At 35.2% G+C, this 18,568-nt stretch overlaps 1 protein-coding gene across 7 annotated transcripts in view; it reads right to left on the bottom strand.

The window, feature by feature from the left end:
• Positions 1–18,568, bottom strand: part of POLQ (DNA polymerase theta) — a 143,972-nt gene that overhangs the window by 41,957 nt on the left and 83,447 nt on the right. For all 7 annotated transcript variants that reach the window (XM_065943523.1, XM_065943522.1, XM_065943525.1 and 4 more), the window contains 2 exons: positions 4,890–7,990; positions 2,355–2,498 (listed from right to left, as the gene is read on the bottom strand). In XM_065943523.1, the coding sequence (XP_065799595.1) occupies positions 2,355–2,498; positions 4,890–7,990 (3,245 nt within the window). The remainder of the gene's footprint in view (positions 1–2,354; positions 2,499–4,889; positions 7,991–18,568) is intronic.

Consider the following 18,568-nt stretch of genomic DNA (forward strand, 5'->3'; position numbering starts at 1 on the left):
CGCCAAGGCCTCCCTGGCCCTCACCAACTCCTGGAGCCTACCAAAACTCAAGTCCATTGAGTCGGTGATGCCATCCAACCATCTCATTCTCTTTCGTCCCCTTCTCCTCCTGCCCTCAATCATTCCCAAGCACCAGGGTCTTTTCCAATGAGTCAGCTCTTCACATCAGGTGGCCAAAGTACTGGAGTTTCAGCTTTAACATCAGTCCTCCCAATGAACACCCAAAACTGATCTCCTTTAGGATGGACTGGTTCAAACTCCTTGCAGTCCAACAGACTCTCAAGAGTCTTCTCCAACACCACAGTTCAAAAGCATCAATTTTTCAGTGCTCAGCTTTCTTTACTGTCCAACTCTCACATCCATACATAACTACTGGAAAAACCATAGCCTTGACCAGACAGACCTTTGTTGGCAAAGTAATGTCTCTGCTTTTTAATATGCTGTCTAGGTTGGTCATAACTTTCCTTCCAAGGAGGAAGCATCTTTTAATTTCATGGCTGCAATCACCATCTGCAGTGATTTTGGAGCCCAAAAAAATAAAGTCAGCCACTGTTTCCCCATCTATTTGCCATGAAGTGATGGGACCATGTTCTTAGTTTTCTGAATGTTGAGCTTTAAGCCAACGTTTTCACTCTCCTCTTTTACTTTCATCAAGAGGCTCTTTAGTTCTTCTTCACTTTCTGCCATAAGGATGGTGTTATCTGCATATCTGAGGTTATTAATATTTCTCCCAGCAATCTTGATTCCAGCTTGTGCTTCATCCAGCCCAGCGTTTCTCATGATGTATTCTGCATATAAGTTAAATAAGCAGGGTGACAATATACAGCCTTGCATGCATGCATGCTAAGTTGCTTCAGTCGTGTCTGACTCTATGTTACCCTATGGACAGCAGCCCACCAGGCTCCTCTGTCCACAGGATTCTCTAGGCAAGAATACTGGAGTGGGCTGCCATTTCTTTCTCCATATGCAGCCTTGATGTACTCCTTTTCCTTTCTGAGACCAGTCTGCTGTTCCATGTCCAGTTCTAACTGTTGCTTTCTGACCTGCATACAGGTTTCTCAAGAGGCAGGTCAGGTGGTCTGGTATGCCCATCTCTTGAAGAATTTTCCACAGTTTATTGTGATCCACACAGTCAAAGGCTTTGGCATAGTCAATAAAGCAGAAATAGATGTTTTTCTGGAACTCTTGCTTTTTTGATGATCCAGCGGATGTTGGCAATTTGATCTCTGGTTCCTCTGCCTTTTCTAAAACCAGCTTGAACATCTGGAAGTTCACGGTTCACGTATTGCTGAAGCCTGACTTGGAGAATTTTGAGCATTACTCTACTAGCGTGTGAAATGAGTGCAATTGTGCAGTAGTTTGGGCATTCTTTGGCATTTCCTTTCTTTGGGATTGGAATGAAAACTGACCTTTTCCAGTCCTGTGGCCACTGCTGAGTTTTCCAAATTTGCTGGCATATTGAGTGCAGCACTTTCACAGCATCATCTTTTAGGATTTGAAATAGCTCAACAGGAATGAGCTCTAATTAGGTGGGAGAAAATTCTAAACATTAAGATTATAAGAATAAATCTACATTTCTCAGAATGTGAATTGAAATGACAAAAAAGTTATTTGAAAGTAAATTTTTTAAAAAGGAACTAATATTACAAAGAAGTTTAGTATGGATGTATAAAACTACATCTAAAATAAAAGAAGTTCAAGTAACTACTCACTATAAGATGTTTTCCTACAAAACAACTGAAAATATTTCATGCTTACTCAGGAATAGACGTTATACAGAATCTTTTAAAATGTTTCCTTATTAATTCTGCTCCTATTAATTCTGCTCCTAAAACCTAATAATCAACTAGGTATCCAACCACCATAATCAGCTCACAAATTATTTCTAGATCATATCCTTTTAACTATAAGGCTTCTCCAAAGGCTGTGTGATTCAACTACTGTCGATGTCTAGCTCATCACTGCTTCTAAATGAGTTCCAGATATACCAAACAGGAGGAAAAAAGCCTGTAAAGAAACTGCTTTGATCCAGTCTTCAGACAAATTTTCTAGGTGGCCAGCAAGTCCTTAAGGCTCCAGTGCCCCCCAAAAGAAAACATAGTATTAATAGCTCCATGTGACAAGCAGAAGGGAGAATGGGGGTATTGGTGGGTGCTTCTTAAAACATTATTCCAATTAATATGTGAAATAACGTAAACAATAGCCAGGATTTTTTTAAAAATGAAAAAGTCTTTCTTATTACTAAAAATAAAGTCTAGGTAAGTATCAGGAGACTATTTCAACAAAAATGTGACTATCCTCATAGAGGTTGAATTAAAATTATATAATAACTTAGAGAAATAGTGGTTACTTACCAGAATGCTTTTGTTCCTTCTGCAGTGAAAAATAGTAAGCATCTTTTCCACCCCAGCATACTGCAAGCCCAACCACCAACATGTCATCACAATCTTTGACAGGAAATCCATCATCTCTAATAGAGGCTTCTTGAGGGAAACTAACTATGTAAATTCAAAGTGAAATAGTTAAAAATCTCTAAAAGTCATTAAATTGAACATTAAATATGATAATAAAAACCATTTGATAATCAAATTTTTCAGATCCCCTACAATTTGCTTTATATGAATAGTCATTTTTTAGATGTTTATAAGATCTTTCTAGGCATTCCATCAATTAAGATAATTGTCACTATCAAAAATCTACCAAAGACTTCTTAAAAAGAGATCTGTAATAATGACTAAGTTTACAATTAACTTCAAGTTTTTCAAAAGCTGCTTTTAGAATTTTTATAACTCAAAAATAAAAGACCACTTGCACACCACAAAAATTTTACAGCAAACTCAGCAACTTCTAACACTTGGTAACTCCAAGAGTTTTTAACACTTAGAGAAACCAAAAGTCTTAGTTCTTAGTTAAAAATTAGGTATGATTTTGTATATGCAGTCAACATTTTCCCTAAAATAATACATCTTCCATTCCAAAGACATTGGTCAAAAATATTAGGTCAACAACTAATCTATCTTATTTACAACTATATCCCCAATATCTGGAAAATAACTGGTACATATTTGTTAAATTTAAGTGAATGTTTTTAATCTTTCTAACTGCTAGCACAGGAAATGTACTCAATTTTATTTGTTGTATGAAAAACAGAAAGAGCTAATGAACATTCAAAGTAATAAAACTTGTCATTAACACATATGCTTCCTGAATTGAGTATCAAATACTTAGAACTCTATGAACAAATTCATTCATAAATACAGAGATTTAAGAAATTTCATCAAATCTTTGATTTCCACAACATGTTGTCAAGCTGACTACAGCTATCCCCCATAATACTGCATCATTACTGTCATGAAATAAGACAGGAATACATGGTATTATTTGACCAAAAGTTTTAATTCTCTGAAAACCTGGAAGAGTCCTGTGAGGCTTTGTGCTCAACACTGCAGTATGGAATTCATGACTATCAGTGGAGGTATAAATTCTACTTGAGATAAGTCTTGGAAAACATAGCTAATACACACTGTGAAAATATAGTGCCTAATTGTTATGTACTCCTGTTATGACATAAGTGAGTAAGGATATTACAGTTTAAGAGAAAATAATTCATGGGCATCATGTCTGCCATTTCCAACAACATGAATGGACCTGAGTAAAATAAGTCAGACAGAAAGATAAATACTGTATATTATCATTTATATGTGGAACCTAAAGAATTAAACAAATGAATATAACTAAAGATAAACAGACTCACAGATAAAGAGAATAAATCAGTGATTGAGGAAAAGGAGGTTTGAGGGGTAGCAGTAGAAGATTAATTAGTACAAACGACAATGTATAAGTCAGCTCTAAGAATATACTATACAGCAAAGGGAAATAGGACCATTATTTTACAATTACATTAAATGGAGTATAATCTATAAAAAACTGCATCACTATATACCCAAATCACTGTATACCCAAAACTAATTCAATAGTGCAAATCAGTTATATTTTAATTAATTAAAACCATATCATTATGGTGCCATAAAAAAGCTGAACCATATTCAAAATATACATCTTAAACTTTACATACGCAAACTAATACATTATATATATATGATTATTACATATATATGTATATATATATATGATTTCTTAAGAGAAATGTGTTTAATGGTAAAGCTCAGCACACTTCACACTAACGCCAGGCATGACCAAGAGCTAAAGCAGCAGATATGTACGAGAAACTTCCATAGAGCCTCAGAAAATAAAGAGATGAGCAAGACAACCAAACAGAAAAGCCCTATGGCCTCAGCCAGGGCAAAGCCCAGAATGGCACAGAAGAGCGAGCTGCTATTTGAGAGACAGGTTCCTGGCAGAGCCAAGCATCAAACACTGCTCTAATTCTGGCCTCTGAACCAGACACACCAGCTGTGGTGTCTCCAGTAGCAATAAGCTCGGCTGCTGGGTCAGTGTCTTGGGAGACAACACTGGTATAGAACTCCTATGTGGAGCTGCGATAGCAAGGCTGTTCAGATGGGCTCTCTGGCCCACTTGGAAGGAGGCAGACACAGGACTGATAGACCCCAGGCACAACAACTGATCAGAGCCAGAGGAACAAACAGTGTCCTAGTGGTCTGCACTTTTTCAGTCTACCAGCTTTGAGCTCTTGTCCTCACTGCTCAGCTCTCCTACTCCCGTGTCCAGATGTCCCCCATCTCTTATACCAGAGGGCTATTATTATTAAACAAGTTGCTCTGAACAGTAAGGCTGTTCTACATGTAAACCTACACAGGAGAAACTTATTAAACTTTGAACAAATTTATTACATTTAATATCCAATTCTGCAAAGTCTCAGTCACACTATTTTACATACAAATGTAAAAGATTTTTTTAAAAAATCTTACCTTGCTTAAACATACCACCAATAGTAGCACTTTTAGAAGATGTCAAATTACTGATCTTTTCACAAGCCAGTGAGATGGAGAATCGAGTTTTGCTTTGCCATTCCTTCATGAATGTTTGAAAGAGAGTTTGGTCACTTGCTACATCAATGATGGCCAAACTTTCAGGACTGCATGAGGCTAGAGTTAACTGTGACCCATTCTGCAGTAACTGCGGTGAAAAACTTGTGTCTCTAATAGAACTGTTATCTTTAAAACCATTTCTACTCCCTGGATGTAAATCATGGTTTTTATTATTGGAAGGTGAGCCAAACGAAGAACTTTCACCAAGTTTAAAACCATTACTAATTTTCTTAAGTTTCACAGATGTTCCAAGAATATCTGGAAATGTCAACTTAGAATCAGAAGGAATAGGTGTAGGAGGAATGAGTCCATTATCATGAATTATACAGTTTTCTTTACAAGGCAAGAGGGAGTTTTCACCATGAATAACATCATTCTGTAGTGCCTCAATATCGCCTCTTACTACAATTTTAGGGGAAAATGGAATTCCTTGTAGTTGATTTGGCTCCATATTTGAAGTCACTTCATGTCTGTCATTTACCTCTGCATTTTCTCCATTCAAACCGGGCAAGTCTGTAGCAGTTAATTTTAGCTTTTCATTTTCTAGAGGACTAGACACTTGGTCTAAAATCCTTTGCAGTCCTGGACTTAAATCAAATGATGCTCCTGACCACAGAAATGAATTATCTTGTCTTGTGCCAGTTAACTTGGATTTTTGAGACCTTTTATCTTTATCTCCTCCAATTACTTCTCTTTGGGAATAATCATTACCTACAGTCACTGGATCACTCAGTTTCAGCATTTTTAGAGATTCTGCAGTATTATGTTTCTCTTGGACAGGAAATATGTCTACATTGTCCAAAGCTGCAACCATCTGGACAGAATCGATTTCTGAAAATATAATAGACTCATCACTGAAACAAGATAATGGCTGCTGATTATCTTGATTCTCATTCATATCTGGTTTTTTAATTATGCCCTCTGGTTGTAGACACAGAGAATCATCAAAACGGACTGATGTTATTTCAGAAGGAAGGTGTTCTTTTCCTTGTCCATCAGGTCGTTGTTCTTTTACAAGGTAGTCTTCACTGAAACTGTCAAACAGTAAACTACCACTCAAATTCAAACTTGTTTCAGGAACTGGCAGACATTCTACTTCTGCATCAGTAGGAGTTATCTTTTGAGGAACCACAGGTATAACTGGCTTCATAGCTTCTTGTGTCTGATAACCTTGAAGAAAACTATTTAATTGGGAGTCAGTAACAGAAAGTTCACTGCCTTTAAAACATGGGCCATTTTCCCCTACTAGTATTGGAGAGTAAAAAATTGGGCTTTCTGGAGTCAGGTTACCGACCTCATGTGAATCACTGCTTTGCTTCACAACATCTACAGTCTTACGTTTCAAATGATCTGTCATTCCTAGTGAATGCTGTTCACTTGGAAAAGCAACATGAGTCTCTTTCTGAAAGGAGCTCATTGAGGTCTGTTTGTCTAGGTTCTTCTCAATCATCCCTGTTGCCAGGTTGGTGTCCTTGGGTCCTTCTTGGTTGGCATTTTCAGTTGCTATCTGCTGAATTATTTTCTCTGACTGAGTATCCAGGTAAAAACTATCTTCGAGATCACAGAGAACTAAACCTAAGTCAGAAACATGATTATTTTTAGTTCTGTCTGCTGCATAAGCATCTGTTTTTCCTTGTACTCCAGGAGTATTTAGAATATTCTCAGGCTGGCCTCCTAATTTACCAAATGCTCCACTTGGTAGATGTACTTCACTGGGTGTCTCAGTGCTGCTTATGATATCTCCTGATGCCTTAAAATTACTTGATTTATTTTCCTCAGCATTTAACTTGGTACTTTCACATTTCATAATAACATTTGAGTCTCTATTCATATAATTGCTGTGTGTCTCACAGGGTATTTGTTTTGCTATTGTTTTATTCAGTTTGGTGTGAGTGTCTGTCTCTTTATTAAACTGTTTTTCCAGGCACTGGTTAACTGGATGGGTATCATGGTGTTTCACATAAACATTCTGGATTTTTGAATCACTTTGTGTCACCACTTTATTTTTTTTTTCTGATTCAACAGCTAATCCTCTTCCATTTTCACTGACCACACTAGTGACTTGAATCACATGTTTACTCTGAGATCCTGTAATAAAGTGTTCCCCAAGAATATCATTAGGTATTTTATTGTTCTTTGAACAACTTTGTTCTGTTTGTGATGCCAATGGTATTATGTTATATCTTCTGTCAGCACAGAAAGATATGTTTTTAGCAAATGGCTCTGGACTTCTAAATTCCATACTCGTCTCATCTAAAGTAAAAGAGTCTTCACAATGAATAGAATTAGACATAGTCCGTTCTTGTAAATTGATTCTACGCATCTTTGTGTCTTTCACAGGGCTACTGTCTCTGGATCGTTTTCGATGCCTACCATGTTTCCAAGATTGAGAGGTTGTACTCATCTTTTCTGAGCTAAAATTTAAAGCTTCTTTTTTTGTTTTCCCTGATGAGAGAGTCTGAACAACTTTCGAAGTGCTTGCTTTCCCCTTATTCAGAGACGTTCCTAGCTTTCCTTTCTTAATACTCAAAAAAGCCTGTTTTTTTGCTCTGGAAATGGAATGATGACACTCTTGATGCCCATCCTGAAATTTACAATAAAAGGAATCTGTATGCTCTCTACTTTTATCTAAATCTTGCATGGTATCTGGTAAGTGATTAACAGAATCACTAAATATTGTGTCACTTTTTTTCTTTGATGTTAATCTTTTATAAGAACTCTTAGTTTGAGATATAAGTTTGTGTTCTTTTACTTCTGACTCACTGCTGGTCAATGAGTGTGTATCAGAATTCAAAAAGGAATGTAGATTCCATTGCAGTCCCATTTCAACTAAGTCCTGCTGCAGAATCATTCTGGCTTCTTCTACTATAAGGGTTGCTGCTTCCCTTTCACTTAAACCTTTTCTGCCTGTCACCCAAATAGTTCGCATATTTCGACGCTCTTCAACTGCTTCCTCTTCCTCATCCACTGCCTTTCGAGTACTATACAAGAGATAGGAATGAAATTAATTAATGCATTGATTCATTCATTAATAAAGTATTTATTAAGTATCAATCGAGCTTTTCTAGGAACTGAAGAAATAGCACTGAACAAGAGGAAAGTATATACTCTCAAAGAACTTACATTCTAATTGGGGAAATCAGAAAATTAAAAAAACGTTAAAACACATACTGTGTTAACTGTTGATAGGTAACAGTTGTGGTAAAAAAAAAAAAAAAAATGAAGCACCAGAAATGTATGAGTGGCTCTGCAATTTTTAAATAGCATCATCAGGGAAGGCCTCACTAAGACAGAGTCCTTAAATGGAAAACTAGAGTTTATCGATAGAATGTGAAACAGAGCTCAGAGTAACTACAAGAGATACAAAATGAAGCAAAAGAATTCAGAACTGAGAGATACAGAGGAGAACCAAAAAATTTTCATATAAATTCTGCCCAAATATCTAGCTGACATCAAAACTATGCAAGTGTATGCAGACTCCAAGCAGCCAGGTAAAAGTCTACACAACTGAACAGAGATTTGAGCTACTGCCTAGAAAAGTTTGAGCTCAACCAAGCTAACTGACTGATAAAATATCAGTGCTCTTCATAGTAAAATAATAGATTCTACACCCTGAATAGTCAAACATATATGTAACTGAAATATCATCAAGAGAAGACGAACAGGATAAGGAAAACTTAATTTTCCATAAACATTATGGAAGCCAAGAAATTTCTATTTCTAGTGAAGAAAGAAGAACAAGGACCAATTTAGCGTCTCATCCACAATTAAAAAACTGAGGCTAGGCCATAAAAGACACTGCAGCTTCCATTTTGCTCTCTCTTGGATCAATCACTTTAAGGGAAGCCAAACATCAACGCATAAGGGTGTCATGAAGCTCTATGGAGAAGCTCATGTGTAGAATTGAACACCAAATTGCCAGCATGTGTGTGAGTTATCTTAAAAGCAGATCTAAGTCAATCCTTCAGATGACTACAACCCTATGAGAAACTCAAACCAGAGCTATGAGGAAAGTTACTCCCAAGTTCATGACTTGGAGAAACTCTGAGATAATACATAATACTAGTTGCTTTTAAGACACTAACTTAAGTACTTTGTTCCAAAGAAATAGTTAAAACACCTAGTAAAACTATCAAACTTCAAAGATATGGAAAATAAACCTCAAGGCCTACATAACTGGAAGGGCAAAAGAATCATACTCCCATCAGAAATCTCAAAAACAGCATACAAAGCAAAGAGATAACATTTTCAAAAAACCCAATAAAAGAAAGTATAGGCCATCCAACCAAGATGTGCTTCAAATATTAAGGTTATGAAAAAATGATTTTAAACATACAAGAACTTAGAGAATTCTATATTATATAAGCCCTCCTCATGAAATCTAAATCTACTAGAGGATAAGTTTCATCTGTTCAAAGAGAGGAAGGAACGCCTCAGCAGTAAGAACGATGGTAAAAATCTGAATAACTAAAAATGTAGGTTATATTAATCTTCCATTCCTACCCCTACAAGGAGACAAAGGTGAAAAATTAATGTACAAAATATATATATTGAGATAAGGTAGAAATAATGCACTTTGAAAATGGAAGGAAAAGGTAAAGGGTAAAAGAAAGCTAAAGTAAGTTCAATGTCAGTGACTGCTGTTAAAGCAACAGATAGGAATTATGGAATACAATTAAAATCTTAACAAACCAGATAATAAAAGGTACCCAATAAAACAAAACTATACACCTTTCTAAATTTAAAAATAAAGCACCAAAAAGTACCCTTAGATAAAGAAACATAGCAAACATTACATAATACATAATTATAAAATAATTTGAGAGAATTTACACCAGACATCCGTATCAATCAATGTGAGCAGAATTACATTATCTATTAAAAAGATCTTCAGATGTTCATTTGTTATTTTTAATTATTAAAAAATTAAAATGAGGAATTACATTTTAAATTTTCAAAGCACACACACACAGAAAAAGATTTTTAATTTGTATCAGAAAGCAAAACACTACTACAACTCAATGCGGTACACAAAAAGTACATCTAAACCAAAGTGATTCAAGAAGGCTAAAAATAAAGGGATGGGAAAAGGAATTTCCAGGCAAAGGGAAACAAGAAGAAAACAGTGAGAGGCACTCCAAGAAGGGTATAATTTAATGCTCAAAACCAAAAGCACAATAAAGATAATTATCTATCAGTCATATTTACTATGAATAGTTACACTCTAAATTAAACAACCAGTCAGCAAATACTGGAAGAGATGCAAGGAGACAAAGAGAGAAGTACACCAACAACTGGTAGACTTTAATAAATAATTCAAAGAAAGATGAAGTACTGGCATTGGGGAATGAATAAGACATAATTAACATAATAAGGTAGATTTTGTGAAAATATATCATTTTATTTTTATTATAGAGAATATATCTATACAGTTTGTATTGACCATATTCTATATTAGGAAACAAACTGTTAGTGAATTTCATAATGGAGAAATGTTATAAAACACACTTAGATTACAATGCAATAAAACTAGAAATTACTAACGACAAAAAAGGAACTTCCACCCAGCCAAAAAGGGAAAATAAGCAAATTCCATAATTCCTATAAAGAAAATAATGAAAGCCTTAAATATCAGATCTCTGGCTACATTTAAAATAAGTGACCATAGGAAAATTCACAGTACTAAATTTATAGTATCAAAATTTTAAATGCAGCATTTTATTTATCAATAAAAACATAAATGTCAATAAATTAAATTTTTAGTTCAACAAAGTAACTAGAAAAAGTATGACAAAGTAAAACAAAAGAAAGCAGTGGGAAGTAATAAAATTCAAAAATAAGGAATGAATGAGATAGATTTTTTTTTAGTAGACCTCATCAGTAAAACAAAATATTTGATTTTTTCAATTTACAAAATAGACCACAAGTTGATCTGATCAAGGAAAAAAAAGAAAGTAAAGAAAGTAGAAACTTACAAAGTAACAAATCAAAATAGAAAAATGGAAGAAATATTTTAAATTCCTAACAGACTTATTTACAGATCTCTATGAAAATATATTTGAAACTCCAGATGAAATAAATAATTTCATTCGGAAAGGTTACCAAAACTGACCCCACTAGATGTAGAAAGTTTAAAGAGACTGATTTCCGAAAAAATAAAACAGAGAAGCTGATCAAAAAACTAATCCCACTAAAAGGCACAATCCAAGATTGTTTCATAAGGTAATCATATCAAAACTTTAACCAGTTCCAAAGTACTGAAAATAAGGAAAAATCTTCCTGTTTTTCATGAAGCAAGTCTGATACCAAACAATGATATCAAAACTTAAGTAAAGATAGTGCAAACACACACATGAACACATGCATGAAAACTACAGACTAATATTATTTATGGGTAACAGTGTAAAAGTATAACATATTCAATATTAGCAGATAGAATCCAGCATCATGTAAAAAATAATATACCACAACCAACTGAAATTTATTCTGGAATATAAAATTGATTCAGTAGTAGGAAATCTTACTAATATAACATGCTAACAGATTTAACAGGGGAAAAAAAAACCTAAGACTATCTCCATTGATGCTGAAAAACCCTTTAACAAAATTTAATACCCATTCCTGATACAAAATATTTGAGAAAATTGCAATTAATGGACATTTTCCTAAAATGATCGCACATACACACATGGGGCTTCCCTGGCAGCTCAAATGGTAAAGAATCGGCCTGCAATGAGGGAGACCTGGGTTCAAACCTCGGGTTGAGAAGATCCCCTGGAGAAGGGAATGACTACCGGCTCCAGTATTCTGGCCTGGAGAATTCCATGGATTGTATAGTCCATGGGGTCGCAAAGAGTCGGACATGACCAAGTGACTTTCATTTTTCACACAAACACACATCATAATCCTAAAGCCAGTATCTTATTACGGTAGCAGACGCATTTCCACTAGGATCATAAAGCAAAAATTTACACTATCTCTGTTACCACTATCTACTACCATTACTTATAGTGCTATTATTAATAGCTAATTCAATTAGACGAAAGAAATCTGTCAGAAGCACAAGAATTGTTAGGGAAAAAGTAAAATATCTCTATTTGCAAATGATATGACAATACCTGGAAAATCTCTGAGAATCAATGATAATTGATTCAATGGTAAATGATAAGTAATTTAAACAACAAAAGTATGGATAAAAAATACATAAAGCTCAATAGCCTTTACATACTCAAATAATAACTATGTAGAAAACACAGAAGACAACCATCAATTTAAAACAGAATAATGATTAAATATAATAAAAATAAATTTAACAAGAAATGTACAAAATTTGCAGGAAGAAAACTAAAACTCCTAAGAATCTGTATGAGGAAAATATTTTAAAATTCCTGACAAGTCATTCCTATTAAATTTCAACTCAATTCCAATAAAATATCAAAAAGCACTTTAAGTTTCATATAGGCAAGCATGCAAGAATAGCCAGGAAAATACTGAAAAACAGTAAGACAGAAGTTACCCTACCAGACATTAAAAGACACTATAAAGCCTTTATAAATAAAAGCATGGTGCTGGCTCATTAATTGACAGAAAGAATAATAAATAAAATAGAAAGTCCAGAAATAGACTTAATTACATACAGATATTTAATATGTAATGGTGGCATCTCAAATCACTGGGACAAAGATAAACTCTTTTATAAATCAGAGCCACTGAGAAATAAAACTGGATCCAGGCTTAACACGATACACAAAACTAAATTCTAAATGCACCAGGAATGTAAATGCAAACTTATGAATATTAGAAGAAAATATGTGAATACCTCTTCAATCTCACTGTATGAAAAACTTTCTAACTATGACAATTGAGGAGCAAAAATTAAACACAGATTGCTAAAAAAATAAATGAAAAGAAAATTCTGCATGGCAAAAATAATGCAATAAAGTTAAAATACAATTGGTAAGTTTTGAGAAAATTTATGAAATATACATGTCAAATGAATGGCTGGAACCCTAATCAGTTTTAAAAAGACAAGATTCTAAGATGCTTTAAAAAAGAGGAGAAAGACTAAAACTTCGTAGAAACATAAGGAAAAGACATAACCAGATAATTCAGATATATTTCTTTAAATAATCCTCAAAATTGGAAAAAAATGTTTACCATCTTGCACATTTTTAAAAATGCATATTAAAACCATACCAAGACATAATTTTTCATCTATCTGGCTAGTAAAGTGAAAATCTGTTTTTCAAAGAGAAAAACTAGAGGCTCCAAATGGCATCACTTGTGCTAAACGCATGATATCAAGTCCAGATTAAATATATAACTTAAATAGAGTTAAAAATCTTCCTCAGAAGCATAATCCTTTTTTAAAATTTTTTGGAAGTATAGTATTGACTACAATAAAAGCTCTATTTTTTTGGTTTAAAGACAAGTTTTAAGGATTTGCTATTCCAAAGTCCTAAAGAATATAACTAACTCAGATGCTTTTCAAGAGTATGTTATCTAAGGTAATCTATAATAAATAAAAGCTAATTTAAGCTTATTGATTTAATTAAAACAGAGCTGCCTTAAGAATTATCAGTATTATTATAATACTTTTACTTAAGCTGACAGATTTGTCAGTAAGAAAAATAATTTGGCATGGTAAAATGTTTAGTATAATCTAAAGATAATTGTTTAGTGAAGGGGTTCTCAAACTCTAAGATCTAATGCTTGAATATCTGCGATGAAGCCGAGTAATAATAATAGAAATAAAGCGTACAATAAATATAATGCACCTAAATCATGCCCAAACCTCCCCCATCACCCATCTTGGTCTATAAAAAACTTGTCTTCCACAAAACCAGTCCCTTGTGCTAAAACAGTTGAGGACCGCTGGTTTAAAACAAGTAAATTAAATAAACAAAAGGACAATTAAAAGTTTTCTAGGTAAACTTTTCAAACAAGCTCCCTGAATTTTTAGTGTAAAACTCTAAAGTTCGGCCAAGACTAGGTTAAGTAATGAAAATTTATTGAACATTTAGATGATTCCAAGTAAGACACAATAGGTGAAAGATTACTTTATGTAAGTTTATCTACTTTTGGCTTCCTATTACTGAAAAACTAGCGATAAAACTTGGGATTATTAGTAAGCATGTTTGGTGATGCCAAATATAGGCACTTTCCATCTACCCCCACAAGGATTAAATCCTGAGCTGCTATAGATGTGACCTTCAACACCCCCTGAAAGGAGTTCAGGGTGGAGAAATCAGGAATTTCCCAGACATGCAGTGCTCTGGAAAAAACAGGCAGAACACATCTTCAAATAGTTAGAAGAGTTTATGGGCCCAATTCTTACAACTCCTCCTACCTAGAAAAGCACTAAAATCATTAACGGTTACACTTGCTCCTCATGACTAGCAGCAAGCCTCTGCCAAAATGTGTGCTTAACTGCATGCACCCTCTTCACTAAAATCATATGTAACACTGACCTTCCCCTCTACCTCATTCGAGCAGTTTCTCAGCTATCTGAAATACTGTCTTCTGGGCTATACTTCTCATTTTGTCCCAAATAAACCTTAACTCACAACTCTCATATTGTGCTTTTTTTTTTTTTTTTTTTTTTTTCAGTAAACAGTGCCATGCTGAGAAATTTTTCTATGAGAAAGCATATGTTTCTAGAAGTTATAAACTCTTTATGATTTGCCAAGCTACAGAATCCTAGTATAAGAGGCAGTCCAGAATTGTTTAGTTTCTAAATTTTCACCAGAACTTAAGGTTTTCAAAGGTTACAAATTATAATACAAGTAACTAAAGCTACAAGAAACAACAAAGGAAACATCTCCCTACACAAGGAAAGCAGGATGAGTTCTTGGCTAAGAAAAGGCATGGGTAATAAAGATGCATTTTGTTAAGGGAAATGAGAGTAATTTTGTCTGAATTAGAGCTTCTGGTTATGAAGGATAAACTAAAGTTATACAAAAAGCTGAAGAGAGATAAGATTTTACCACGTGTAATCAAGCTGGCTAAAACTGAATAATTATAAAGGTTTTAAAAATCAAGTTTTACTATCAATAGTGTACTTATATAAAATACTTAATTTTTCTTCATCTGCTAAATAGACAAGTATTGTTTCATACTGACGTGTGATCCTATTTAGGCAAGTGTCCAAACAATTTGATGTCTTCAACAAACTTCCCCAAATCAAATTTTAAATGAAGTCTTTTGACCACAAACTAACTTTGAAATTTTCCAGAGGGCCTCTGGAACAAAGACGTTAGGCTTGTTTGATAGTACATCACATGGGAAACATTATCAAATAAGAAGTAATAGTAAGCCTTCTTTATGCTGTATTTGTATAAGTATATAAGTGTTCCAGAAACTGTGTGAAGTTCCTGAAAACTTGGTATAACCTAACATAATTCTAACTGATAATTCTAGTCATTATCTTAAAATTGTGTATGACAATCCTCTGGGACCCCAATAAGAAATAGGCAACAAGTAAACAATTTTCTTACTGCTGTTCACTTACTTTCTAAAACCTCTCTCATCAAATTGAGGCTCACACTAAAGATATTGAACCTGAGTAACAGAGAAATGACCTATGTGACTTTCATACAAAGGCAGCAGAATCTATAAAGACTATGGCAAGTATAGATGAAGTTCACTCTACTTCTCAACCTGGTACCTTGTTTACAATGTTACAGCAAAGCAGTATTAAAAAAGGACCTGCATGGTTAATTACTATTCTTGCTGCACTTAAATAATCAGATCAAGTTTAACGCAAACAAATTAGTTTTACTGTGATACTGTCATTATCTTTGGTTAAAAAAAAAAAAAGGATAATTAAAGAGAGAAAAACTGCATTTGCACCTTTTTGCTGTGCTATGCTACGCTTAGCCACTCAGTCGTATTCAACTCTTTATGACCCTATGGACTATAGTCCTCCAAGGCGCCTCTGTCCATGGGGATTCTCCAGGTAAGAATACTGGAGTGGATTGCCATGCCCTGCTCCAGGGGATCTTCCCAACCCAGGGATTGAACCCAGGTCTCCCACATTTCAGGCAGATTCTTTACTGTCTGAGCCACCAGGGAAGTTCTTGCACCTTTGTAGCTATCACTAAAAACAAAGGCACCCCTTGAGCCCTGTGAGAAGGGAGGCTACCAAGTGCTCCTGATCATTGACATTGTGGCAAAACTATACGAAGTATTGACTCTTGAGTAAGTCTCACAGCTAAGGAAGACCACCTGACATCTGGTCCCATACAACACAGGAAACAAAACAATGAGTAAGAAAAGTGGTTGACATCAATGTCTACTGCTTTCACCCAGACACCAGATTCAAGTCTTGCTTTAGCAAAACATGAAACCCTTTCTCCTTTTCTTTCCTAATTTCACTCTGACATTGGCCTGGAAAGATAACATCCTCATCTGTTATCTCCCAAGCCATTACTAAGAAGAGATAACCTTTAGTATTCAGGTTAACTCTGTTTCAGGATAGAAGATTCTCTTCCCACATGCACTAAAAACCTGACTGGTCCCCGGCTTGAACAGGTAAATGCAACAATCCTGTGATTGAATCTATTATTAGTACTTGCTTAATAGGAATGGTTGTGCCCCAACAGGTCTTGTCTTTGTCTGTGGTGGTTATCATTCTTCTTGGGTCTATGAATGCCTATATGGCTCCTATATGAGTCTACATGGCTCCTATATGAGCCTACATGGCTCATATGGAATATGCCTCTTAGGTTATCTAACTGTGACCCATAACTGCTCTAGAAAAGGCTTAACAGGAGGCATTCACAATTCAAAAACTGCTTCCTTTGGCAGGGCCCTACTTCTCTGATTAGAAGTTAAAACAAAGAAGAATATGATCAGGAACATTTCCTCAACTCTTAAGGAATACTGCAGATTCCATTGCAAAAGCACTAGCTATCCAACAAAAATACTTAGACTCTCTGGCTCTTAATAATGAGACAGCTCTTAATAAACTTTTAGCTGAACAGGAAGTGTCTGTGCTATGACCAACACTAACACTGTACCTGGATTGACACTTCTGGTGAAGTTGAAACTTAATTATGTGAGATCACTAAGTCACTTGGCAGCAACTCATTCAATAGGGTCTTTGGTTTGGGTCTTGGGGACTATGGCTCTGACGCACACTCCAAACACTGGGAGTTATCCTATTTATAGTTATCATAAACACCAATGCATTAGATCCTCTCAAAAGTTTTCAGTGAATTTTAAATTTTGTTTTACACTGAAGTTAGTTTTTAACAACTTCCTCTGTTGGTGAGGCTGAGGGGTAACAGACTAGTGAGATTGCAACTTGGCTGGACCTTTCTGAAGAGCAATCTGGAATCTAATAGAGCTATATATATGTACTTACCTTCTGAAATCTCATGTCTAGGAATTTAACTCTGAAGAAATGTCATCAACAATATGAAAATATACATGCACAAGGTAATTCGCTGCAGACTGCTGGTAATGGTAAACTATCTGAGACAATCTGAATGCTGGATGGGTTTTCCACGCACTGAAAGGGAGGCCAATCTCCAGATACATTAGTTTCTATTGAGAAAATTAACATTAGTACAACACTGTATCTAATCTACACCTTATTTAAATTTTACCAATTGTTCCAATTATGTTCCTTTTCTAATTCAATCTCCAGTAAGGTGGTATATTTGGTTGCCATGCCTCTTTAGCCTGCTTTAATTAGAATCAGCTCCTCAGTCTTTGTTTTTATAATGATGTTTTTGAAAAGTCCAGGCCAAATAGTTTGTAGAATGTCTCCCAATTAAGGTTTGCCTGATGTTTCCCTACAGCTAAACTCAAGGAAGACATTTCTGATAAGAACATTCCAGGAGTAATGTTGTGTCTTTTCCACTGTGTCCCATGAGGAGGCAGATAATATTGATGTGTCCTATTACTACATGTCACTTTTGATCAATGATGATTTGGGGCTTTCAGAAGAGGCATAGTCATGGCAATAAAGGCCTTAACATAATGAAGAGATTTCAAAATGTGTTTACAACTTTCTTCTGATTAAATTTTTAAAAATGTGTACTGCTTTCAGATGACTTCCTGAAAGGGTTAAGCGTGATATTTGGTATGTTGCTACCACAGAGATACTCCCACAGACAAATTTTTTCACCTCAGGTCTTTTACTACATATTTCTAAGCAAGTATGAATGTATTCAAAGATTCTGTGAAAATCACAGGCTCCAGAGGAGAGCAACACCTTTATAAGTAGGTTTTAAAGCATACTCTATGTAGGTTTTAGCCAGAGGCACACCCATAGTGACAAAACGGCACACCAGTGGATATTCCAATCTGGGGGTCACAGGGAATGGCCCTGCCCCCACTAGGCACTGTCCTAGTGGAGACTCCATGGTGGGCCTCCCACTGTAGCAGTCCTCTCCTCGCGTTGCATGTGCTCAAGACTCCGGGCAATTTAATCCTTCAAAATCTAAATAGAGGCAGCTATACCACTATAGCTGGTTGCAGTGCATGTTGCACCAGGGCCAGCTTGCAAGAATCAAACCTGCATTGCTGCCGGATGCACAGAATAAAGCCCA

Source organism: Muntiacus reevesi, chromosome 8, assembly GCF_963930625.1.
Source record: "Muntiacus reevesi chromosome 8, mMunRee1.1, whole genome shotgun sequence".
Classification (NCBI taxonomy): domain Eukaryota; kingdom Metazoa; phylum Chordata; class Mammalia; order Artiodactyla; family Cervidae; genus Muntiacus; species Muntiacus reevesi.